Source organism: Arvicanthis niloticus, chromosome 29 (assembly GCF_011762505.2).
Source record: "Arvicanthis niloticus isolate mArvNil1 chromosome 29, mArvNil1.pat.X, whole genome shotgun sequence".
In the NCBI taxonomy this organism is placed as follows: Eukaryota; Metazoa; Chordata; class Mammalia; order Rodentia; family Muridae; genus Arvicanthis; species Arvicanthis niloticus.
The window spans coordinates 20,638,403-20,663,519 of record NC_133437.1 but is presented as its reverse complement, the minus strand read 5'-3'; the positions used below and the strand labels follow the sequence as shown (position 1 = coordinate 20,663,519).

Genomic DNA, 25,117 nt, shown 5'->3' with positions numbered 1-25,117 from the left:
CAAGGAAGAAATTCTGGAATCCCAGCTAGGAAGTATTTAATATTGACTTTCCAGTAATGAGTATTGACTATAAATCAAGCCCAGGCATTTTTAAATTGTACAAAGAACTTACAGAACACAAACTGAGCATTTCCGAGGGCTTGTAGATTTCTAGAAATTTTTCCTTTTGTGTAGAGCCAAACCTAGTACCTGGCATGCCACACCTAAAGGCGGACACCACAGACCTGCCCAAGCCGAGGAAGGGCTGGATAACCAAGGGCCTGTGCCTAGCCACTGGCTCCAAAGAGAGCAGACTCAGTTCTGTGCTCCTGCAGGGTGCATTTGCAGGCCAGCTCCGCACCTTAGTGGGGTCTCCACAGCAAGAGTGACCATGAACCCTGAGAGTGGCCGGGGCCATGGAGCGCGGGCTCCGTTGTTCCAGGCAGCCAGGGACCTGAAGGCCAACCTGAGGGATGCAGCCACCAGGTCCTGGAGGAGCCTGGCCAGGATGCCGAAGCCCGAGGTGCAGGACCCAGAGGCAGCAGCTGCAGGACATGAAGGCTGTGAGTCCTGGGACGAGGTTGATGGACAGAGGGTGGGCTCAGGCCTAGAAACTAGAGGAGTACTCACTGCGGCCTGGAAGGATACAGGTGCCTAGCGACCCTCAGAATGTCCTCCAACACTGCCCCCCTTTGCTGGCAGGTTTTCAGCTTTGATGTTCTCCCCACTCAGTGTTGATCCACACCCTATACTGTGGATAGGAGGGTCACTTTTCCAAGCTGAGGAGGAGACTGTTTAAAGAAATGAGTAAGCCCGTGTTCAAATAAGAAAAGAATTCCTTGTGCCTCTGACTTAAATCACGATTTGTGCTCAGATTTATTTGTGTGACTTTAAGTCACTTTGTTGTGCTTAACTTTCTAAAGCATGGGGAATGGATCAGCTAGGCCTCAGGAATAATAGCATAAACGGAGGCTACACTGAGGAAGTCTTCAGGAGTTGGAAATAAAGGACGCCCGTCTCCGCCCGTCTCTTAACGGCACACGCGGGCGCACAGTAAATGAGCTCTTTCCTGAAGCCCCAGCCTCAGCAACTGTGTATCGTTACCTTAGTATATTTGCAAGACACGTTTCAGATACGGGGATGCAGAGGATAAGGATGCTCCTGTGTCTGGGGAACTCGATTTTTGTTGCGGAGGAGGCTGATGGATCTTAAACCAGGAAGTAACAGAGGCACCTGGGCACAGGAGGACATTAGGTCAGGATACATACAGAGCATGTTTGGGAAGGTACTCAGGTGAGAGCAAACAACCAGCCATCGGAGGTTCAGGTAGAAAGCACGGCAAGCAAGGGCTAGGCAGATGCAGACGTGAAGTCCCTAGGTTTAAAACGAGGAGGATGTCCAGGCACTGAGGATAACGGGGCATGAAGTTGAGAGCTACTGAGATTGGAGAGGATTAGACTTCGGATGGTGAATGTCTCCTAAGGGTTGAAAACTCTGCACTAGTTAAAACTAGTCTTTAGTGAGTGGGGTTAGTGGAAGAAAGTTTTCATGTTACTGAGGGACAACCTCACGGAGGATTCCACGACTGATTCAATTCCTTTCTACTAGCTTCTCCACACGTATCCACTGTGCTTTCTTGTGCTGCCACTGCCAGCCCACCCCCACCCACCCTCAAAACCCGGTCAAGTGGCCATGGAATGAGACCTCTGAAAGTCTGATCCAAAGTAACCCTTTTCTCCTTCTGTGTCAGTTGTCTCGGGCATTTTGCAAATGCTGAACAGTAACTAGAACAAGTTCAATCCCCGTAAGAAAGAAGCATTTAAGAAACAAACTTGGTATTGCCTTTCTCTCAATTTCAGACATTTAAATCAGTGTGTATTGGTATGGCACTGGGGGCCTTAATTTGTGTTTGCCTCATGGTTGTGGTAACATATTCTATCACCTTGGCTTCTCTTCTTCACTTGAAGTCTCCTCTTTGTATTTAAATTGGGCTGTTGGACATTGAGAGCTAAATACTCTGGGTGTATTTCATTTGTCAGAAATATTATGCACAGCCATAATAACCTGCTCTGCAGCACGTCTTGATCCTTGCTGGTACTTTCCATAAGACCACAGGCTTTACATTTTGATGAAATTCAGTTTATGAACTTTTTTTTTTCACTTGCAGTGCAGTCATACTGTTGTTGCTCGTGTTAGAAATCTTTTTGAACCGCAGACTGTGAAATTTTTCTCATGTATTTTCTTCTAAAAGTCATAATTTTGTGCTTTTCATTTACATATATAGTCCATTTGATATATAAAGTTATATATAAGATATATATGTGTACGATATAAAGTTTATATCAGGTTTCGGTATGGTGCCCAAATATTTAGAAGTCATTTGTTGAAATGGTTATCCACTCTCTGTTGTCAAAAGTTACAAACATTTGTCAAAAAATAACTGATATTGTATGTGTTTATTTTTAGGCTATATATTTTATTCTGTTGGTGTGTATATTCCTCTATATGCTAAACACCCTACTTACACAATTCTTGCGCATTACTGTACAGTTATTATTGTTTTTGACTATATATATATATATATATATATATATATAATTTTTTGAGACAGAGTTTCTCTGTGTAGTCCTGGCTATCCTGGAACTCACTCTGTAGACCAGGCTGGCCTCGAACTCAGAAATCCGCCTGCCTCTGCCTCCCAAGTGCTAAGATTAAAGGCGTGCGCCACCACTGCCCGGCTATATATATATTTTTTAATGAACTTGTTAATAGCTACAATATGTGTTGTGGGTTAGTGCTGATGCTTTGATTGGAAACCTGCATGAGAACACTAAAGGTCCTGTTCCCCAATTGGTTCTTGATTGATCAATAAAGCTGCTAGTGGCCAATGAGTTGGGTGGGATAGTTGAGACTTCCATATTCCTGCAGGCAGGCTAGCAGACACAGGAGAGGAAAAAAGGTTATGCCATGCTTCGGAAGGAACACCAGCCACCAGCCATGTGAGATCTAGGGTGGAGTTGCCATTGGCCACTTCCCTGACTGGGCCTGGAGTAGCAGGCAGGAGGTTAGAAAGGCAACTATGGGCAAATTTAGGGGGTGAGCTGGAACTAAAAGTAACTGAGCAACTGAGCTGAGGACAGAGTTAGAGGTGTTGAGCTGGGAGTGAAGAGAACAGGACAGTTGAGAGAGGCTTAGAGGAGTCCAGCCATTGAGCTAAAAGCATATTAAAAATAAGTTAATGTCTGTGTATGTCTTTTATCCTCAGATCCAAGGGAACCTAGGTGGGGCTGGTAGCATGGTCTGCCCAGAGCTTAAAGCAGGGTAATAGGAACTACATGCTATAAATATGTTTGTGTGACATTTCATTGAAATTGCATTAAATCAATAGACACATTTTGGGACAGTCAACTGTGCTCTTCCCCCAGGCCTGAGAAGGCCTGCAAGTCTTTTACCACAATAGATCAAGCAATTGTAAGACTTAGGAGAGGCATTGCATTACCAGCCTTGGGCCTTGGAGCCTGCTACCTGAGCTAAGAAGAATGGACTGCCTGCTGAGCTAGCCTTGACACCTCCCAGACTGCTATGTCTTGCCCAGCCCCTAGACTGAGCCGAGAAGAGATCCTGGGGGGTGGGGCTTCCCCTTTTCCTTTATATGTGAAAGCCAATTATTAAATTTCAAGCCTTGATCAGAGAACTTTGTCTTGGCTTTATCTCTTCTCGCCCTCCGTCCCCTTTCATTCCCAGCCCCCCTTTCAGGTGAACCCACTTGACTTGTGGCCGCAGGCGGCTACAGTCAACAGCTATGATCTTCACTCTTCCAACACAGGGACTTACTATATCTTCCCATGATTTAGTCTTTGAGATCTTTCAACATCCTCTTCTTTAAAAAAAAAAAAAGATTTGGTTTATTTTATGCAGTTGAGTGTTTCGCCTGAATGTATGTGTGTGCACAATTATTTGTGCCTCGTGTGCATGAAGATCAGAAGAGGGCTTGGGGTCCACTGGGGTTGGAGTTATAGATGGTTGCAAGCTGCCATATAAATGCTGGGATTTGAACCTAGGTCCTCTGCAAGAGCAGCAAGTGTTCTTAACCTCTGAGTCAGCTCTCCACCTCAATATTGTTTTGGTACGGAGAAACTGTGTATGCTTTGCTGCCTTTATATGTAAGCGTTTTGGTTTCTAATCAGTTGTAAATAGTGCTTTGTAAATTTTAGTTTTCATTTGCCAATATGCAGAAATATGAATGATAGTTATGTGCTGATCTTGTATTCAGAAAACTTGCTAAATCTAGTTCCTGGTTCCAGAGCTGCACTGTATGTTGCTTGAGATTTTTGTATGTAAATAACCAAGTGGTCTGAAGCCAGACCATTGTCCTTTCTATCTGCATGTCTCTTCACTTACTGTACCAACTGTAACTTTCAGCACAACATGTAAATGAAGAGATAAGAGTGGGAATCTTTTTTTGTTTGTTTGTTTGGTTGGTTGGTTTTTGTTGAAGACAGGGTTGAACAACAGCCCTGGCTGTCCCGGAACTTACTCTGTAGACCAGGCTGGCCTTGAACTCAGAAATCTACCTGCCTCTGCCTCCCAAGTTTAATCCTGAGATTAAAGGTGTGCACCACCACTGCCCGGCAGAAATCTCTTTTTATTCTTGATCTTAGGAACAAAAGAAGTCCAGATTTTAAAAACTAAGTATGATGTTGGTTGTCAGTTTTTTGTGGATGGCCTTTCAAAATGAGGAAATTCTCTTCTATTTGCAGTTAACCAAGAGAGGTGGTTTTTTTTGTTTTTTTTGTTTTTTTTTTTTTTTTTTTTTTTTTTTGTCTTTTGGGAAAGGGGAGGAAAGTTGTTTGTTCTTTCTTTTAATTTCTTTTATAAATGTATTTTATTTAGTGTGTAGGATGTGTGTGTGTGTGTGTGTGTGTGTTTGTGTGTGCGCATTGGATGTGACAGTGGCACATACATGCTACAGTGAGCATGTGAAGCTGAGAGGACATCTGTGTGTAGTCCGTTCTCTTCTCCTAAGAGGAACCAAACCCAGGTCCTCTACAAGAACACTCAGTGCCCATCACTGCTAAGCAATCATTCCAGCCCAGCTCTTTTCCTTTTCATTCAGTTCAAAATATTTTGTCAAATGTCTGCTATTAATTCTTAACCTCAATTTTGATTTCATTTCCCCATGCCTGGGATTGTTTCTTGAGAACCCTCTACCTCCCTTGAAGCTTGTCTATACTAGTTAATAAAGTCTACCAAGGTGTGTGTGTGCGTGTGTGTGTGTGTGTGTGTGTGTGTGAGAGAGAGAGAGAGAGAGAGAGAGAGAGAGAGAGAGAGAGAGAGAGAAGGGAGAATGTGTGTGATGTCATGTTCACAGTAGATGTGAATCCAATTTTATGTCCTTTCCTACAAATGAAAATAAAACATGTTCATTCCTCTTGGTCTTTATCTGGGTCTTGACAGTGAGCTCATTTCAAGGTTTTGTTCTCACAGGTCTGGCACTGAATCTGAGTTTTGTAGATAGATATTTTGTCTTTGTAAGGTCCATGTTCCTCTCAGTCTCATCTTGTCCTCTGGGAGGTCATGCTGCTACAGCCCTCTGACCTGCTATGCTGACAGCAGACTATGAGGAGAGGGGGATGGGGGGGGGGTTGGGGGGGTGGGGAACTCTTCTTGAGCAGTGCTTTGTTTGGGACCAGGGACATTTTTGAGGGTGTGTAAACATCTCTTCACCATGTGAGGAAATGGTGGAATCACAGTATCCTGGCTTAGTAAAAGAGTCACGCAAATACACTGTCCTCGGCGGCATAGTGGGCACGTCTCAGGGTTGCCATTCCAACTCTTCAGAGTGCAAGGCTGTCACGTGAAATGTGACAGACAACTGCGGCCTCCTTCACAACCCAGGGTCACGCTTGCTCTCTTTCTTCCAGTGCTGCCAATCGAGAGAAGCTTCCAGAATGCTGCTAAAAGCAATAATTTGGATCTCATGGAGAAGCTGTTTGAAAAGAAGGTGAACATTAATGCTGCGGACAATGTGAGTAGAAGTCACAAGTTTGACAAGTGACTCCTCCACGTGACGGCTTGGGAGTCTGAAGGTCAACTGAAATCATAGTAACTGAGGTGTGAGGGTCTGCTGTGGGTGTTAAATCTAAAGGTGGAATTAGGCAGCAGAGCAGGCTCCCAGTGTTTTCTCTAGGAGAGGGAAGTGTGCAGGGTCTTAAGTGCATCCTTGCCAAGTCTGTGGGTAGGCAGGCAAGTCCACCATTGAGATGCCAGCCTTAGACTTGGTCCTAGATTGTATCCTGTGAATCAGTTCAGTCTTGCCCATTCTGGAAAGCCAGGCTATGCTTTGCTGTAACATCTGGGCTTTTTTTTTTTTTTTTTTTTTTTTTTTTTCCTCCCTCTCTGTGATACCCAATATGGTTAGGGATTTCAAGATTTAAAATGTAAAGAAGTATGTGGATTTTCATCTTACTGCTTTTGAAATGGAAAGCATCCACATGTTGGGCAATGAAATCTGGCTTTTGTTCTTCAAATACCTAGGCTCTGGGGGAGAAGTCCTCTGCCAGAAACATGGAGTTCCAGTTGCTTGTCTTGGTGGGGAGTCCCTTCAAGGCACAGTTTATCAGCATGAGCTGGCTGGGAGGTACAAGCTTGCTTAGGATGAACTGTAGAGTGCTCTGAGGTCACAAAGGCAAAGGTGGATTTAATGCTAAATAAAACAGAAGCCTCAGGGTCCCTGCCTGTCCATGCCCCTGCCAGGGAACTGGGAGGGCTCTCGAAACATTGCCCAGGGTTATATGATTTTCATAAGACCTGAAAAATGAAAACATGATAGCAGCAACAAATTATACATTTCTGATTTGGGGCTTTAAAAAGAGCTCTCCAGGGCTGGAGAGATGGCTCAATGGTTAAGAGCACTGGCTGCTCTTCCAAAGGTCCTGAGTTCAATTCCCAGCAACCACATGGTGGCTCACAACCATCTATAATTGGATCTGATGCCCTCTTCTGGTGTTTCAAGGACAGTGTGCTTATATACATTAAATAAATAAATAAATAAATAAATAAATAAATAAATAAATAAAAACTCTCCAAGTCTCAGGAAGTAGCTCTGTCAGTAAAGTGTTGGTGAAAAAGCCAGGCTTGGTAGCGCAAGCTCATAACCAACCCCCATGCTGAGGAGGCAGAGACTGAAGCTCTCTGGCTAGCCAGCCTAGCTTGATTGGCAAGCCGCAGGTCCCACTTAAAAAATGCTTCAAAAATCAAAGTAGATGACTTCTGAGAAACAACGCCTGGGTTGACTTCCAGTCTCCACATGAGTAAGTGTAAGTACAGGGCTCCCTAAATAGATGTCACAAAAATCCCTAAACTTAGGTGTCACAAAATCTGTATCTTTCTGTCCCGGCTGGAAGGTCATGACAACAAACTGCATGGTCTAAGTCATGCAGCACACGTAGCAGAATAATCTTTAGCAGTTGTGAGTGAAAACATGAGTACATGCTGGAATATGTGCTCGTGCGTGCACTTATGGGAATTTATATGTTCATACATGTAATTCATATTTATGTGCTTTTTTGACATACTATAGATATGTTTTATATATATTATTACTAATTCTACTAATATAGTCTATATAAAATAGCCTATATATTTTATATTATATATAATTGTATATATAACTATATAACTTATAACTACATATATATCCAGAAAAAAAATTATAGCATAACAATTCTAGAAACAAAAATATAGGGAAGAAGGGGAGGAAAGAAAAGAGTATAGGAAGAGAAAAGAAAAGATAAGATCTGGTTGGGGCTGGAGAGATGGGCTCGGCTATTAAGACCACTGGCTGCTTTTGCAGAGGACCTGGGTTAGATTCCTAGAACCTACATGTCAACTCACAACTGTCTGTAAGTCCAGTTCCAGGAGATTTAACACCCTCTCCTGTCTTCTGTGAACATGCATGGAGACAGAAGCAGGGGGATCTCTTGAGCTTGAGGCTAACCTGGTCTACATAGTGAGTTTCAGGCCAGCCAGAGCTCTAAAAATGAAAAAGAAAACTAAAGAAAAGAAGCTGGCATGTAAACAAAACAAAACAAAACAAAAACCCTTTGAAAATAGTTATTAGCTAAATTAAGATTTTTCAAATATTTACTTATTATGAGTATTAAGATTCATTTTTTTAAGTAAGTAAATCAGTAGCAATTTTTCTAACTAGCAGGATATACAGTCTCTGGTATACATCTAAAATAGTTTAAAATTTAAAATTTACACATTTAAAACTGTTTTCTACACAAAGTAGTTGTAATACTGGTTTTTAACCTACAGCTTCACACATGCTAGGCAACCTATCACTGATCTATTTCCCCATACATTTGTGTGTGTGTGTGTGTGTCTGTGTCTGTGACTCTGTATTCACATCTGCGTGTGAGTAGGTGTTCACATGGGTGAGCATGTATACGGAAGCCAGAGAATATCCTTGTATGTCAGCCCTTCCCTCTCTGGCGCGTGCTGTCTTTCCTTAATTCTACAAAAGGAGGTGCACAGGATCTTTACTACGTCTATACAAAGTCTGTGGGTGGTCTGGAAAGCCCGCCATCAGGGTTATGGGCCTGGACTTGGTCCTAGATTGTAGCCTGGAGATCAAGCCCAGGCCTCACACATGCTAGGCAAATGCTTTACCACTGAGCTACTGTGTACTGGTTTTTCTAATGATAGCTATTTAATCTTGTTCATAGCAATTTATTGTCACAATCAATGGTTTGTTTATCAGTAATATTTATGACACATTTCCCATATTCTAAGTACTTTTTTAGTTCTCCAAGAAAGATGCCTGCGCATGAACAGACTACTCTTGTTTCACACAGTAATTACATAAATATGAGAATGGTTTGAAATGAGTGGGTTTTTTTTTTTCTTGCTTGCTAAATTGGTGGTGTTTAACAAAACACAAGTCACCTTGACATTGCCTACAAAATAGAGTTTATTCCATCGTGTCAGATCTGGGCTATAAGCTTCCCCATAAACTTTATTTGTATAAGGATGTAACAATATCACTTACATTTAAAAAATATGTATCATCACAGATTTTTAAGGAACCTTGCAACTAATTCAGTTCATTCCTTTGCTTTCTTTGCCATATTTCTTACATTCTTTACATTTTATGTGTATGAGTGCTTTACCTACATGTAGGCTCATAACCATTGTAACTCCAGTTCCAGGAGATCAGAATTCTGGCCTCTTTGGGTATACATGTTGCACATTTATACATGTATACTGAAACAGGAAACTTTACTGTGAATTATCAATATAGTCTAGCTTGCGTTAAAACCCAAGTATCTTCTAAAGTCATCTTGAAGGCTTGATAGCTGCAGAGGCACACAGTAGAAGCTGGTGTTATGATTGGAGACCGTGACACTATGAGCCAAATAAGGCTTCCTCCTTATGAGCTGTTTATCTCAGTCATTTTGTCACAGGAACAAGTCACCAGCTAGCATATAGGATGTACAGAAAAAAAATTACCATTATTAATGACTGTATACGGGGAAAACTACAACTTTCACTGTGTGAATGACATTTTGTTTTTGAGACATAGTCTCACATTGTAGCCCAGGCTGGTCTCAAACTTGTGGTCCTCCTGTCCCCACCTCCAAAATGCTGGGATTATGGGATTGGACCACCATGTTCAGCAGATTCTGCTGGACATAGTTCAAATGCTGTTCAAAGGAAAAGGCAAAAGGTGCTAAATACTCAGAATGTGAATAGTGCTGGCTGAGTGAGAGATAGGAGACTGGGCTAGACATGATGGCCAGCCTGGGCTACAATGTGAGACTCTGTCTCATACACAAAAAGAATAGAAAACAACTAGAGGATACAGGGATGGTAAAGGAGGTTGAGTGATCATCAGATAACCAAAGAAGCAAACTATGTTTCCTCAGATGAACCGCACAGCCCTGCACTTTGCCGTGGGGAGGAATAATTTATCTTCGGTGGATTTCTTACTGAGTCACAAAGCCAGGGTGGATGTTGCTGACAAGGTAAGTGCATCTTCAGTGGGTAGATGGAATCGGAGCATAACATATGCAGGAGGATTCCTCACTGCGCATGTCTCGTCTCGTGGGCACACTTCCATCGGCAGTGTGCACTGCTGGAAAGGTCTCCAGAGAAGCTATGCGCTATGTGCTCTTTCCACTCGGTAGCTAATTGTTCATTCGTGACCTTTCAGACGTGTTTCTTCTTCTTCTTCTTCTTCTTCTTCTTCTTCTTCTTCTTCTTCTTCTTCTTCTTCTTCTTCTTCTTCTTCTTCTTCTTCTTCCTTCTTCTTCTTCTTCTTCTCCTTCTTCTTCTTCTTCTTCTTCTTCTTCTTCTTCTTCTTCTTCTTCTTCTTCTTCTTCTTCTTCTTCTTCTTCTTCTTCTTCTCCTTCTTCTTCTTCTTCTTTTCCTGTATTGACCTTATGGCACTAGCTTTCATTACGAAAATAGTGTGATTGCCCACATTATGGTTGGATCCGTGAAAGATGGAAGCTAGTCAGTTCCACGACCCTTACATCGTGAGTTTGCCCCGTCGACTCTGAATCTAAATGAAAAGTATCATAACCATGTTCTGAACCAGGCAAGGGGACCAATCGGGGTATTTAACGCCATCTCCCTTCTAATCCTACGGAAAAAGTATTAGTAGACTATCCAATTTATAGATAAGGAGACTCAAATATGGAGCAATTAAAGGTCATGTCCCTCAAAGTTAACTTTTATGGTTCCATGAGAGTAAATATTTGGGAGATAAGAGGCATCAGTTTACACCAATTAGTCACCCTACTGGCTTTTCCGGCAATCATAGACAAGGTATAGATTTGATAATTCCAGGAATCTTTCTTTGTGTCGCCAATGCGGCCAGATCTCTCTAGTCTATTGTCATCGCAAGTAGAGCAAGTAGGTTGTTATGTAATAACCCAGAATTAAAAATTACCACTGACTGCACTCTTACTTTCTGAGTGTAACCAATTGTATAACAGCCATGAATTACTGGGAAGGGGTGTGGCTACTGATTGCTCAGTGGTCAGCAGGCCATGGCTGAGCTGTCCCAACCTTAAAACAAAACAAAAGAAACAACGAGGCAAGGCCACGTTGAGTTGCTCAGACTGGTTTTGTATTCACTGTGTAATCCAGGCAAGCCTTGAACTTGTGATATCAGGCATTACTAGCCCGTCACATCCTTGTCCTGGCTGTGGAAATTAAGGTAGAAGTTTGTCATGGGCCTGCCAGATACTTCATTACATTTCATAACAACCACTACCTTTAAAATGTAGAGCACAGGGCCTTGGAGTACAGCTCAGCAGTACTGTGCTTAGGATGCATAAGGCCCCAAAGCAGTCTCCAGCATCAGACAGACAGAGACACAAGACACAAAGAGAGACCGGGACACACACACACACACACACACACACACACACACAAAAGACACAAAGAGAGATCAAGGGGGACACGGACATACACAGACACACACAGACATACAGAGAGAGAGAGAGAGAGAGAGAGAGAGAGAGAGAGAGAGAGAGAGAGAGAGAGAGAGAAAGGGAGAGAGAGAGAGAGAGAGAGAGAGAGAGAGAGAAGGAACCAACAACAAAAAGAAGCCTTTGCATTCAAAGCTGGCCCACCTCAACTACCACTGTTCTCTGCAGTTTTACCTTCTTGAGACTTATTTTTTTACATAGGGCCTGGCATCTATGTGAAAACATATGACAATATGACATATAATCTTTGAGGCTGGCTTCTGTCACTCATCAAAGCACTGAGCACTCCACCCCCAGCCCCACCCCGCTCACACACACACACACACACATCCTTTAACAGACCAGTTGTTTTGTTTATGGATGTACCCCCAGTTTATCTATTTACCATTAGAAGGACCTGAGGCTCGTTTCCAGTTAGTTATTATTGTAAGTAGTTACCAGTGCTGGAAAATGACCCAGATAGCAATAAGATAGCAGGTAATGTCTAGCGCCCACACGAGATGCCAGGCCTGGCTGTACACACCTATAATAATGATGCTGGGCTCAAGAATCATAAAACTGGGTGGATCCTGGCCCCCTTTCCTCCAGCATAGCCAAAACATTGAGCTCCAGGACACTGAGAGACCCTATCAAAAAAAAAAAAATGTTGAAAGCAATAAAGAAAAATACCAGCAATCTACCTTGGACCTCCATATATATGTGTTTATGTGCACACAAAGTAAAGCCATTGCAAACATTCTTGCATGGTTTTGCAAGCGTAACTTTTTCCTCTCTTTGGTATATGATACTGCCAGGTCAATGAGGTGTGTGTTTATAACCACCAGCTGTGGACTTGGGAGACTGGGATGTTTCCATCCTCACCAACAATGCAGGAGGTCAGTTTTGTTTCGCACCTTCATGGCTGCCTGCTATTGCCTGGTGTTTCCTCCCTCACTTCTGGCCATCCTGCTCAGAACATAGGCATCTCCCTGGTTTGATTTTGTTTCTTCACTGGCAAATGACATCAAGTATCTTCTTACCTGTTGCCATTCATGGTCATCATTTGTGAAATCTGCTCAGATGGTTTTAGCACTGGTGATGGGAACCAGAGCTTTTCACATATAAACAGAGCCTTCTAGCACCAACCTCCATCCCCAGCTAGATCTTTTGAACATTTCTAAGAACTGGGTTTGATTATTCTTTTATTTTCTTTTAAAGTATTCTCTCATTGTGACATTTTGAGCATGTTACATACTCTGAGCACAGGTCCAATGTTAGATGGGATTTTATCATATCTGCAGACTTCCTTCTCAGTGTTCACAGAGCAGAGGTTTTTTTATTTCAATGAAGTAAAAACTTTGGCATTTGTTTTGTTCTAAGACAGGCTTCTCGTTATAAGATGCTGGCTGACCTGGAACTCACTGTGTAGACCAGGCTGGTCTTAACACAGAGCTCCTCTTACCTCTCTCTCTATTTTTTTTTTTTTTTTTGAATGGTGGGAATTCAAGCAGAAAACAACTTAAGTTTCTGAAACCACAAATTCGTATTAGAGCCACCATTCCTTAGAAGCAGTAAATCACCATGTACAGATGTACATTTCTCCCAGAGGGTCCTCCATGCCATAAAGTCTTCTGCTGTGGAGTTGGCAAGCTCAAACCCATGACATGGGTGACATTTGGTCATATGCCACGGTGCCTGGCTTCCTGTTCCTATTTTCCTGATACTGATATGATGCATATGTAGGGACAATTTGTCTAACCATTACGAGTTTCTCATATTTTTTTCTTCTAAACATTTTATAGTCTTGTGTTTCCATTTAGTTCTGGTGTTGCTATGGTTTCAGCATGTTCTCTGTAGTTCATGGAGCAGAAATAATGCCTGGAGCCAAAGCACTGAGCAATGGGATCTTTCAGAGATGAATAGCTCATAGCACTGTGCCCTCATTGAATAGATTAATGTTTTCTCAAGGCAGGGTTCCTGGTAAGATGAGCTCCCCACCCTGTGTTATAACTCAGTTCATCAAATAGGCTTCTAAACCTTCAGACCTATGAGCTGAACCTGTTCTGTTCTTCTTGTTAATTACCCAGCCTGTTATCATAGATCCTTACAGCTGTGTAAAACCGATCAGGATGGACAAGTTCCATCTTGAGCTGATTTTAGTCCAGAGCAGGAATTGGTTGAGATGGTGCGCTTATCGCACAAGGACGACCAGGGTGTTACAACTTCTGAAACTTCAGTTTCCAAAAATTTCGCAGTGCAATTCAGATCTGTCCCCAGAGCCAATCTGAGCCTGGACCATAGTCTTCACCAGAGTTCAGTTCCCCAAACTGTTGTCCTAGTGTTAAGAGTCAATCCACATGGAACTCGCGGCACCGTCTAGAAGTGTACACAAAACCTCCTTCTTGTCCACAATTCTGCGTCCTCTACACACACCTTCTGTGTCCTCCGACACATACACCATGCCCCAGATTCCCTAAGCTGTCAGGGACAAAGAGAGCAGCAAGGGAAGACTCTGCCACCTTCTCCTCCTCAGTGGCTTCCTTCTCTCCCTTCTTGTTTATGTTCTGGTCAAAAACTAGAACTGCCTCAAGCCTCTAGGAAAACAATGAAAACAGCTGAAACCCTCCCTCCGCATCATTGGTGCTTTTGAGTTTGTGTTACCTTCCTCAGTCTGCCTATTGCATTTCCCATTCCAGAATCCTCTGATAGATGGATTTTATCCAGAGAGTTCAGCTGCTTTTGGTGGTAGAGACAGGGTAGAAGACGTTTTATATTAGCTGGAACCATACCCTACAGAGCAGAGCTACATGGTGAGACCCTGTCTACAAATAGGTAGATGATAGATAGATAGATAGATAGATAGATAGATAGATAGATAGATGACAGACAGACAGATAGCAAACCCAAGGTGGAAAACAACTGAGGAAGACACCTGATGTTGACTTCTGGCCTCTACATGCAATACCTGCACACACACACACACACACACACCAAACAAATCCATGATTTAAAAGTATCCCAGATGATTATATTTGATATGAGTATAATGACATATATGAGACGTATGAGATATGGTCCTGGTCATAAGGATCCTGCTGTTGAACTGGGGAGCCAAGGTAAACACTAACAGAACAGTACCATTGAAGGCATCAAAGGCCCTGGGTCAGATGCCAGGCCCAGCCACTAAGGATTAAGGTGGGTGGCATCCCTGAGCTTCGAGATAAGCTAAATAAAAGGAGGTTCTTAATCCAAGATGGACAATACTCCAGATGCCCAGAAGATAAGGATAGACAGTTGTCTGCAGTGCTGCTTCTCTGGAAAGTCCTTGAGTACATTGTTCCCAGGGGACATTATCACCTTGACTAGACTGATTATGGGGACAGCTCACCAGCAACTTTCCAGCATTTTATACTTTGAAAAGCATGTGAACCGAGTGTCACCCATGTCACAGGCTCGAGCTTGTCAGCTCCACAGAAGAAGGCTTTGTGGTGTGGAGGGTCCTCGGGGGGGGGGGGGGGGAAATACATCTGTACATGGTGATTTATACCTCTGAGGAACGATGGCTCCAGGAGGAATTGGTGTTTTCAGAAACTCAAGTTGTTTGCTGCTTGGATTCTCAATGTTTGGGTTTTACAATCAGATTTTTAAAAGATTATTTGCTTCAAAATTTGGAATGATCTCTTAGGGAAAAGTATATTGCTATGTGATTTTACTGCTTGTCCCAAACAGAACCACATGTAAAGCGAGAGTTAGACTATTGAATATGGCAGCAGTTAGCACGGGATGCTAAATGAAGAGGTAAAATTGTGATTAATGCACTTAAAAGACCCCATCAATCATGATAGATCACTGTTCCTTATAAGAGGAAGAGCGCAGAAGTTACTAAGCGTACTGTATACTGGAATTTTAAGTCTGACGTTCATAAAGTCACTATGCCGAGTGACAGCTGAGCTGTATGTTTGATAGAGCAGGTACATTTACTGCAGGGTTTCTCAGCAGAAAGAAGTGTTAGTTGATGAATTGACGTTTGGGATCATACAGTTCCTTGTTGCGGGGCAGTCTCGTGTGTCATAGAGTGTTTAACAGCATGCCTGGCCTCTGTTCTTTAGGTGTCTACATGGTCTCTGACACGTGACTGTCAAAAATGTCCCAAGATATTTCTAGATGTCCCCTGGAAACAAATCCCTCCTGGACAAGAGGCGCTGACTTAAAATGACACAGTAATAAACTGGAACTTGCTCATTCACTCTCCCAACCTGAACTCTCTCTTCAGAATATGAGGACACCTAAACAGAGTCGGGAGCAGACAAAGAAACACCACGGGGGAGGGGGGATGCTTATACACATCACAAACAGGAGAGGCCTACAGACCCTGACTTCTTGGTTATGTATTCAGATATGTGCATCTAACAAGCCTGTGTCCTGGATCAAAACCATCATCATTTGAAGCATAGATGATGCAGTGGAGAGTCTGTACAGAAGACACAGGTTGCTTTTTAATACAGATAGAGGAAACAGAAAGGGATATATGTGACCTTAAAGATAAGGAACAAGAGAGCTGAGTGTGGCTCAAAGGTTTCTGCAATCCCAGGATTTAAGATACTGAGGCAGGAGTGTGGTAAACTCGAGGCCAGCCTGCTCTTCCTGGTGAGACCGTGCCTCAAAACCAGAACAATCTGGAATGTGAAGCTCAGCTGAGCATTAACTAACCTGAGCAATATTATAGTTCCTGGCAGTGGTGTGAGTGACCGGACTCTGAGTTAGTTCTGGCTGCTCCAAAAGATCACCCTCGGGCCTCCTGATCTCCACGGCTTCTTCAGCATGGGTTGCGTGCCCGTACCAGCTTCCTCTTGCCTCCTGATGCCACCTTCTTGAACTAGCCAGTGTTAACTGTTGGCTGTGTGTTTTTGTCCATGTTACTCTCTGGCTGAACAGTTGAGCATGCGACTTCCCACAGGTCAGGAAGTTCTGAGATGAATCTCTCTGTCTAACTCCTTTGTGCACACAGAGACATCTGTGGGAGTTTTTGGATAGCTTCTATGGGAATGGGATCCTTTATAAAACTACGGTTTCTGTTTTCTTCTCTTGGTACACTTTCTTTACTCGGGTGGCTTGGCTTAGCTGTCTGAGAAGTATGTGTTTGCTTCCACACGCTCAGCCCACCCTAACTGCATCAAAATATATCTATCAATATTTCTATGCACCATCCTATAGCTATGTACCCAGAGGTAGGAATAAATACATACATTTGCATATGAGAAATTTTTGTCTACTTTGTCTTTTATAAAAATGAAATTAAGGCCAGTAAGACAGTTCAGGGAGTAAAGATACTCTCTGTGGAAGCCTGATCCCTGGGCTTCTTGATAGGATCTCGAATATTATCGCCTGACTGCTACAATGTGTCACAGCATGCGTCTGCCACCCCCACATACACAATGCATGCACACATGCACCCCAATAATGCTAACAGGTTAAATCAACTTTATATATTATTTTCTATATTTAACAAAGTCCACGAAGGTGTTTTCAAGTCCATTTTATTGATTTAATTCATTACTTATGATAGCATGGCATGATGAATTTATTTCACAATTTATGCAACTTGCCCATATAGATGACGATATATACCTAGTTATCAGTTCTCATTGATATAATTGACATCCGTGTATGTGTGTGTGTGTGTGTGTGTGTGTGTGTAACTTTAGGTCCCAGAGGTGGGTGGATGATTATATTTTGATTGGATTTGATTTTGTTTGTAAAGTAGAGAAGAGTTTTATCGTAGATGTAAAGGAGAAGGCAGACATGGGAAGCATCAGACTGAACGTGGTCAGCCTAAACCAGCCCATGAGAGGAGAGAGAGAGAGGGAGAAGGAGAGAGGAGCCGAGAGCCAAGAGACCAAGAGCATATTTTGATTTTAAATAGAACTGCCAGTTAGTTTAGACAGTAGTGTTTTTCACTTTTTCTGATACCGTAGGAGACCACTCTCACCTGTGCACTTGTCTAGGGCTTGTCTTTTGTTGTTAGTGGTGCTTTGTAAGAATATTTCACATATTAGAGATCCTGTTGTTTTTTTTTTTTTAAACTAATGATAGGGTTTTGAAAGTATCATTTGTTTAATTTTTTTTGTTCTATTTTACCTTTTTTAACTCTAGAGAGAGAGTGCACATTATAGTCTGTATTTTTCCAGTACAGTTGTTTTTGTGCTTGTGCTGTTGTGTATTATATAATTTTTTTGGTAGACTGTGGTGCCACATTTCACTTTATTTCCTCCAGATGGAGATCCACTTGTGCCGGTATTCCTTATACATCTCCCATAGAATTGCAATATCACTTCTGTTACATACTAAATTATGTACTTCTTAATTTTTTAGTAATCTAGTATCACCTAGGTTTTCGCTGGCTGAGACAGAATGTGGTGATTTATTGTGTAATGGGTTCTCTCTCTCTACTTCTCTCTTTTTGGGGAAGCATGGCTTGACAGTAATGCACCTTGCAGCCTGGTCTGGATGCTTCGAGATCATGCTCATGCTAGTTAAAGCTGGAGCAGACCAGAGAGCCAAGAGCCAGGTAGGTGCATCCTCCAGGGCCTGAGCTCTCACCTCACCAGTGATGGGGCAGGAGGTTCTGGGGTTCTGAGGTAAGTGTACTTACTCCTTCACCCTGACTCTATTCAGGAAGGAATGAACGCTCTCCACTTGGCAGCTCAGAACAATAACCTGCACATTGTGGATTACCTCATTCAAGACTTGCATCTGCAGGACCTGAACCAGCCCAATGAGGTGTGCCTGGGTATTCCCTATCAGCTCAGCTTCTTCCTGCCTGGGTGGGGTGCTAGAGCAGCAAGCACACACAAGCTTGGCCCTGTAGCCAGCTCCTGATAGACCATAGGGGAGGAGGGAAGTGTTTCTGTTGGCAGCAACCCAGGCTTCTGCATGTGGAGAGGAGAGAAATCAGAGAGACAGCAGCCGGACTCCTTCCCTTTCCACTCCCTCATCTTGGCCATGGTTTGAACACTATTTTGGACACCTCCATCAGTATTCAAAATGTGTGCCTCAGCTTTATTCTATGGTGCCTGACCTTTTTAGAATATATTTGAACCAACCATGGGCTATAATGCTCTTACTATATTTGTCTAGGAACCTTTTTATCTTTATTTTTTGTAAATGATTAGTAAGACCAGGTTTACCTTATGACTGTGTCTTAATGTGCTAGGCACAGAGGAAAGCAACTAAGGTGCATCCCTTCAGGGACGGGCCCTTGTCTTAGGACCCGTCAAACTAGGACCTTGTCTTAGTTTGAGTTTTATTTCTGTGACATGGCACTATGACCATGGCATTTCTTACAAAGGAAAGCATTTAATTATGGCTGGCTTACAGTTTTAGGCAGTTAGTCCATTATCTTCATGCTGGGAAACATGGCAGCATACAGGTAGACATGGTGTTGGAGAACGAGCTGAGAGTTCTACATCTTGATCTGTCGGCAGCAGAGAGAGACTGTGTGCCCCCAGAGAGACTCGCTTCCTTCAACAAGGCCACACCTCCTAATGGTGCCACTCCCCATGGGTCAAGCATTCACATACATGAGTTCATGTGGCTATTCCTATTCAAATTCCCACTGGCCTGGCACATACATCACCACAGTGCACTCTTGATTCTTCTGTGAGAGACTGGTGAATAGGAAGGGGCAGACAGGGTGATGTGTTCAGAGGCAGGAGCAGGTTTAATGGCAGCTATCTCCTCTTCCTCGTTTTCTTTTTTTTTTTTCTTTTTTTTTTTTTTTTTTTGAGATGGGAGCTTACTATACCTGCCCAGACCACTCCTGAGCCTGCAATCCTCCTGCTTCAGCCTCCAGAGTGCTGGGATTAGGCATGTACCACCGGCGTTTCCTACTTCATGAGTTTCTTATTTGCCATGTCTACCATCCTGTGGTGCCCTTGTTCCTTCTCCTCCTGTGGCTCTGCTGAGGAAAAGGCTGAGGGGCTCAGTGCTGTGTAGAGCCATAAGTTCACCGAGAGGCCTTAGGTGTGGGGACTACAAGAGAATGAGCCCAGGGGTATGCTGGGATGTATAGGGAAGACCCTCAGAGCTGATTTGTATTTCTATAATAAACCTGGATTAACAGGAACAGACAAAATATACTGTTTTTTAAAGCTATCTGAATGTGTGGAGCTTGCTGGGGACCAGGGGAGAAAATGGAGCTGTTGTCCACTGGGTACAGAATTTCAGTTCTGAAAGATGAAAAATGCTATGGACTTGTACAGTGGTGAAGCTTGCAGAATGATGTAAAGGTTCCTGGTCCAGGGCTGCGGAGATGGTGGAGTGTATAAAGAGGCACTTGCCACCAAACCTTAGTTAGATACCTGGAATTTGATCCTTGGAACACACGTGGTAGAAGAAGAAAAATCAGCTCCAACAAGGTCTCTGACCTGCACCCACGTCCCATGGCACGTGCACTCTCACACACAAAATAGTGAACAACTAAACTTAGCATCACCGAGCTGTGCACTGACTAGTGATCAGAGTGGTACATTTTATGTTATGAATATTTTACAATGATAAAAAAAAAGTGGACAAAGAAGCCCATTTGGAGGTAGGATTAGGAAGTTATGGCTTTGCCTTCTCACTTATATAAAGGTATTTCGGATTTCACACGCACACTGTGCAGGCAGGATGACTCTGGCTCAGAGTGTTACCCTCTTGCCTGGACTCTGCTTACCTGAAAGAGCCCCGTGCTTCTAAAAGGTTTAGTAAAAGCCTTTTCTTTGGCTTCAAGGCAATCCTAGACTCTGGCAAGAGAAGCTTTACCAGAAAGAGGTCTTTAAGACAAAATGGATTTAACTAGGCTGAAGAGAGTTTGGATGGAGTTCGCGGCATGCTGGACGCTGGGGTTTGTGGGCGTTCTCCTAGCTGGACAGCCCTAAAAATCACCGTGATGTTACCAGGGAAGAGAGATTAGAGCCAGGAGTTGGAGGCTAAGTAGTCTAAATGTTTTGAATCTATATGTCAGCCTCCATCTGTGATAACAACTAAAGAAACGTTGATCTTGGGAGAGGGGGATATAGAAGGGAAGCCGCAGATGCTGTCTGCATATTGGTTTGAAGTGGACGTGTTTGGCTGTGCTTCTGTCAGCTGAGCACGCTGGGAACATCTACTGGCCCAATTGAATCGGAACGGGAAGTCTTTGCAAGTCAAAAGCAGCCTCTTTGCAGGGAGGAGTGGAAGAATTGAGAAGACATCTGTTTTCTTGTTCAGGCATCCTTTAGTGTCTACAGGGAATTAGGTCCAGGATTCTTCTTGGATGCTAAAATGGGCAGATCAAGTCCTTATATAAAATGGTGTAGTACTTCACATAACCTACACACAGCCTCCCGTGCCCTTTAAAACATCTAGATTGCTGTCAGTACCTGTTTCAACTATAATGCTGTGTAATTTATTAAACCACGTGGTTAAGGAAATGACAAAAAGGAAAATGTATGATTGGTAGATACAGGATTTTTTTTCCCCCTCAATATTTTGCACTGTGAGTAGTTTTGTTCACCCATGGATACATGGGCCAAGTGTATCTGAGATGGCATTTAGCCAAAGCTATTAACTGTACTGTGTAAAGAAAACTCACCCAGCCGGCATCGGCATCCGTACCCCACCCCTACCCCTTGCATCTGAGCTACGCCTCCAGCTCTGAGCACTCCTGACCTCCTAGCACACTTTCCTGCCTGCTTTACTCTGGGTTTCCCCTCAAGCTGGTTGTGCCTTCCCATCAAGGGAAATGCTGTGGTGTGTGGATGTAGACAGAGACACCATGGAGCAGTGTCCCAAGGATTCCATGGTAAAGAATGAGCCTGGTGGGACTCCAGTGCCAGTTTAATGGCTGTTTTGACCTTTTTGTTGCATTTGGTGACTTAACTAAACTTGAAACATAAAATAATTTATATTAGATCATTTCAACTCCTTGGATTTGTTTACATGCAAAAAATTTAAACGCATCAAGTTAAAACATGGATGGTTAAAAATATGAGCTAACAAAGGAAAAACAACAAGGAACTAGAATTCTGGGGTCTCCTCATTCTAGTTAAATGAAGGCCCAGGATCCTGGGCCAGGAGGCCTAGTGATCTGCTCCAGGCATGAGGCCCTGGGTCAGACACTTTTCTTGGACCTATCTGGGAAGTTTTTCTGCCTTCCCAATATAGGAGATCCCTTGAGACTGCACTGGATAGAAGCCCGCTTGAACATAATTCAAATGGGTTGGGTTGTTTCTTTTAAAAATGAAATGACATGATAAGGAACTTTATTTTCAAAAAAATACACATGGCTCTGAAATTCCTGTTGCTATTTTTGCCTAATCATATGTACCTCCACAAGAACAAAGATTTATATCTTATTATTTACATTGTACTGTCACTTCGTCTTTCTTTAAGGTACTTTTAGTATTTAAAAGATGAAGATTATGTGGAACGTTCTGTTTTGTGTAGCACGGTCTTCACTTTTTTTTTTTCTCTCTTGGTAACATGCATAAAGGGCGTCCAAAGTTCAAAGATTTAACTCTTTCGTTGGAAAGCCTGCCGCCTCATCTGCGCCAACTCTCTCTCCTGGAACCCCTCTCATGTCTTAGGCCTTTCTGGGGTATGGATCCTGTGTCACTTTTTGGGCTATATAAAAATGTAAAACTTTGCAGCAACCCAGGGTAAAAAGAGATGGACTATTTTAAAATTGAACAGACCTCTAACCCTTTTAGAGAAGTGTTTGTCCTTGTTCTGGTTTAAAGGTGATTAGTTGCTTCAGTCTTACAGGAGTTTAATCACCGGAGTCCTGCTAATGACATTAAGTCATGTGCTAATGACATTATGGTATTACAAGGTGGAGCCTCTGGGGAATGATTAAGACTAGATTCGGCCATCAGGGTGGAAACTCAATGATTGAAATCTGATAGGCTTATTATGAGAGGGAGAGACAGCACACACCCTCTGTTTCTTGCTTTGTGACTCTTGCAAAGTTTCAGGAGTCTGCCAGCAAGAAGGCCTTTCCCAGATGTGGACCTATACCTTGCCCTTCTAGAACCATGAGCCAAATGAACTTCTTTAACTTCATAAAGTAGCCACCTTTGGTATAGTAATGAAAAAAGAATATATAATATATAAGATATAAGATGTAATATATAATATGTAATATATATAATATATATTATATATTAGAATTATAGTCCCCAAACTGATAAATATATATTAGAATTCTCTCTGCTACAAGTAACAAAAATCCATCCTAATCTGGGCTGAGAATAACAAAGATAACTTGATAACTTATAATGAGGTCTCGAGGGTGTGTCTTGCTGTTTTCAGACATGGTGGGTCCAGCTTTTTTTTTTTTATTTCTGCAACTACTGGCTGTCATTCACGGCCTCTAGTCTTCCCTGTGCTCTGTGTTCTGAGGATGGTAAGAGGATCTATTCACAGTTCCAGTTTCTATCCTTATGGATTTTGACCCAAAGACAAAAAAATCCTTTCCCATCAAAGCTCGTACATGAGTGTCACAAGCAATTCTGTTTGGTCCCGTTTGAATCAGATGCTCAGTTCTGAACCAGCCACCATGACCAACAGGAGTTATGTGATCACTTTACACGACAGGAGGCAATCAGGAAAAGCCTAGCGGTTGGCGGCACTGAACTCAGTACATGGGTAATACGAAAAGACATAATGACCAGTGGTGAGCTATGGTTCCTACAGTTAGGTAGATGGTGCCAAATGTGCCCTATGATAACGTCATGGGCCAGAAACCTAAGATTTCCTAGGGCATTGGTTCTCACCCTTCCTAATGCTGCAACTTTTTAATACAGTTCCTCATGTTGTGGTGACCCCCAACAACAAAATTATTTTGTTGCTACATCACAACTGTAATTTTGCTTATGTTATGAATTGTAATGTAGATATTTTGGGAGATAGAGGTTTGCCAAAGGAATAGTGTCCCATAGGTGGAGAACCACTGCTTTTCTTAGGCCTAGGGCTAAAGTTCTCTTGGTAAAGACTTTAATAACATACATGAAGCCCTGGGTCAGGCTCCAGCAGTAGAAACATAAAGTCCAGTAAGCAAAGGCACTGGAGATTATAGTCTTCCTTGTCAACTTGATTAGATCCAGAGACACCTAGGGGACTGGGCAGATACACATCTAGTCCTGTCTGAGAAGGCATTTCTAGGCGTGATTAGATCTCAAAGGCTCTGAGTTATTCACTGGTTTAATCTGTTGATGATGGATTTGGAATTTGAATAGAACAGTGGGAGACAGTAGAACTGTGCCAAGCAGAGACCAGTGAGGAGAAGTGGGTCAGTAGGGGTGTGCCTTTGAAGGTGAGCCTTGGCCCTCAGGTTGTTTGTTTGTCTTTACTTCCTGCTGCCATGTGTGACTTGCCTGTGCCATATCCTTCTTCCGAGATATTTCTATCTTGTCATAGCCTACAGGCCACAAAGTCAGCCAACAGTGGACTGAAACTTCTACACCCATGGGCCAAAATAAACCTTCTCTTCCTTAAAACTTCTGTCAAATATTTATCACATTTTTTTTTTTTAACTTTATTGTCTCGTGTAGGTCCAAGTGGGCTTTGGTTCTGTCTGAATCCAGGAGTTCAAGTTCTGCCAACAGTGTTTCTTATCTCTACTTACCAAGAGGCGAAGAGTCATCCTCACTGATGACTTTACAATAAATATAGACTGCATTAGGAAAATAAATCCCATGGCTGACTCTTACTGGCCTGGTATGATGGGTAGCCAATTCAATCATGCAGACCTTGGAGGAAGAAGCAGGAGGCTTAGAGTCTTAAGAGATGCATCAAAAATGGTGCAAGGGCGGTGTTCCAGAGGAAAAGATTATGGGCAGACATCAAGTAACAGGTGTTTCTATCTCCTGATACAGTACATTAGCCACTTTCAAAGGCAGCTTTGTCTCCTCTTCTCTCCCCACAATCACGCTAAGTAGTGCTCCCAACGCTATCTCTGCTGCTACATTACTATATGAGTACATGCTTATGTGTCTCTGTTCCCTGCAGGACTCCTCTCTAGTGTTCCTCTTGGCTACACCATTGCTTAGCATAATATCTACGAACACACGCGCACACACACACACACACACACACACAGAGGTAAAATTGTTGATACATGAATGGTGTAGGGGATGTACGACATTTGGGTGGTTTGAATAAGAATGACCCCAGTAAACTCATAGATTTGAATGCTTGGCCACCATGGATTGGTGTCATTTGGAGGTGAGGCCTTGTTGGAGTAGGCGTGTCCTCACTGAAGTGAGTGTGTCACTCAGGGTGGGCTTTGGGGTGTCAAATGCTTTAGCCTAGTCAAGCGTTTGGCTCTTCTTGCTTTCTGCCTATGCGGATGTAGGACTCTCAGTCTTCTCCAGCACTGTGTCTGCCTTTGTCCTGCCTTGTGTCCTGCCAAGCATCCCACCATAATGCTAACGTACTAAACCTCTGAACTGTAAGCAAACTCCATGGTTCGCTTTTATAAAAGTTGCCATGGTCATGGCGTCTCTTCACAGCAACAGAACCAAGATATTATTTCCATCTAGCATGTCATCATGTCTCTTGTTACTCCTTTCATGATTTATATACTGCTCAGGTGTATTCTCACAATGACATACACACCCAAAAGAACAGTG

General features: G+C 42.8%; 1 protein-coding gene across 1 annotated transcript in view; it reads left to right on the top strand.

The window, feature by feature from the left end:
* Window positions 1-290: 290 nt before the first annotated feature.
* The window catches only part of Ankdd1b (ankyrin repeat and death domain containing 1B), a 59,711-nt gene continuing 34,884 nt past the window's right edge, over window positions 291-25,117 (top strand). The window contains exons 1-5 of the mRNA XM_076927211.1: window positions 291-542; window positions 5,904-6,007; window positions 9,912-10,010; window positions 17,932-18,030; window positions 18,138-18,242. Of these exons, the coding sequence (XP_076783326.1) occupies window positions 371-542; window positions 5,904-6,007; window positions 9,912-10,010; window positions 17,932-18,030; window positions 18,138-18,242 (579 nt within the window). The 5' untranslated portion in view covers window positions 291-370. The remainder of the gene's footprint in view (window positions 543-5,903; window positions 6,008-9,911; window positions 10,011-17,931; window positions 18,031-18,137; window positions 18,243-25,117) is intronic.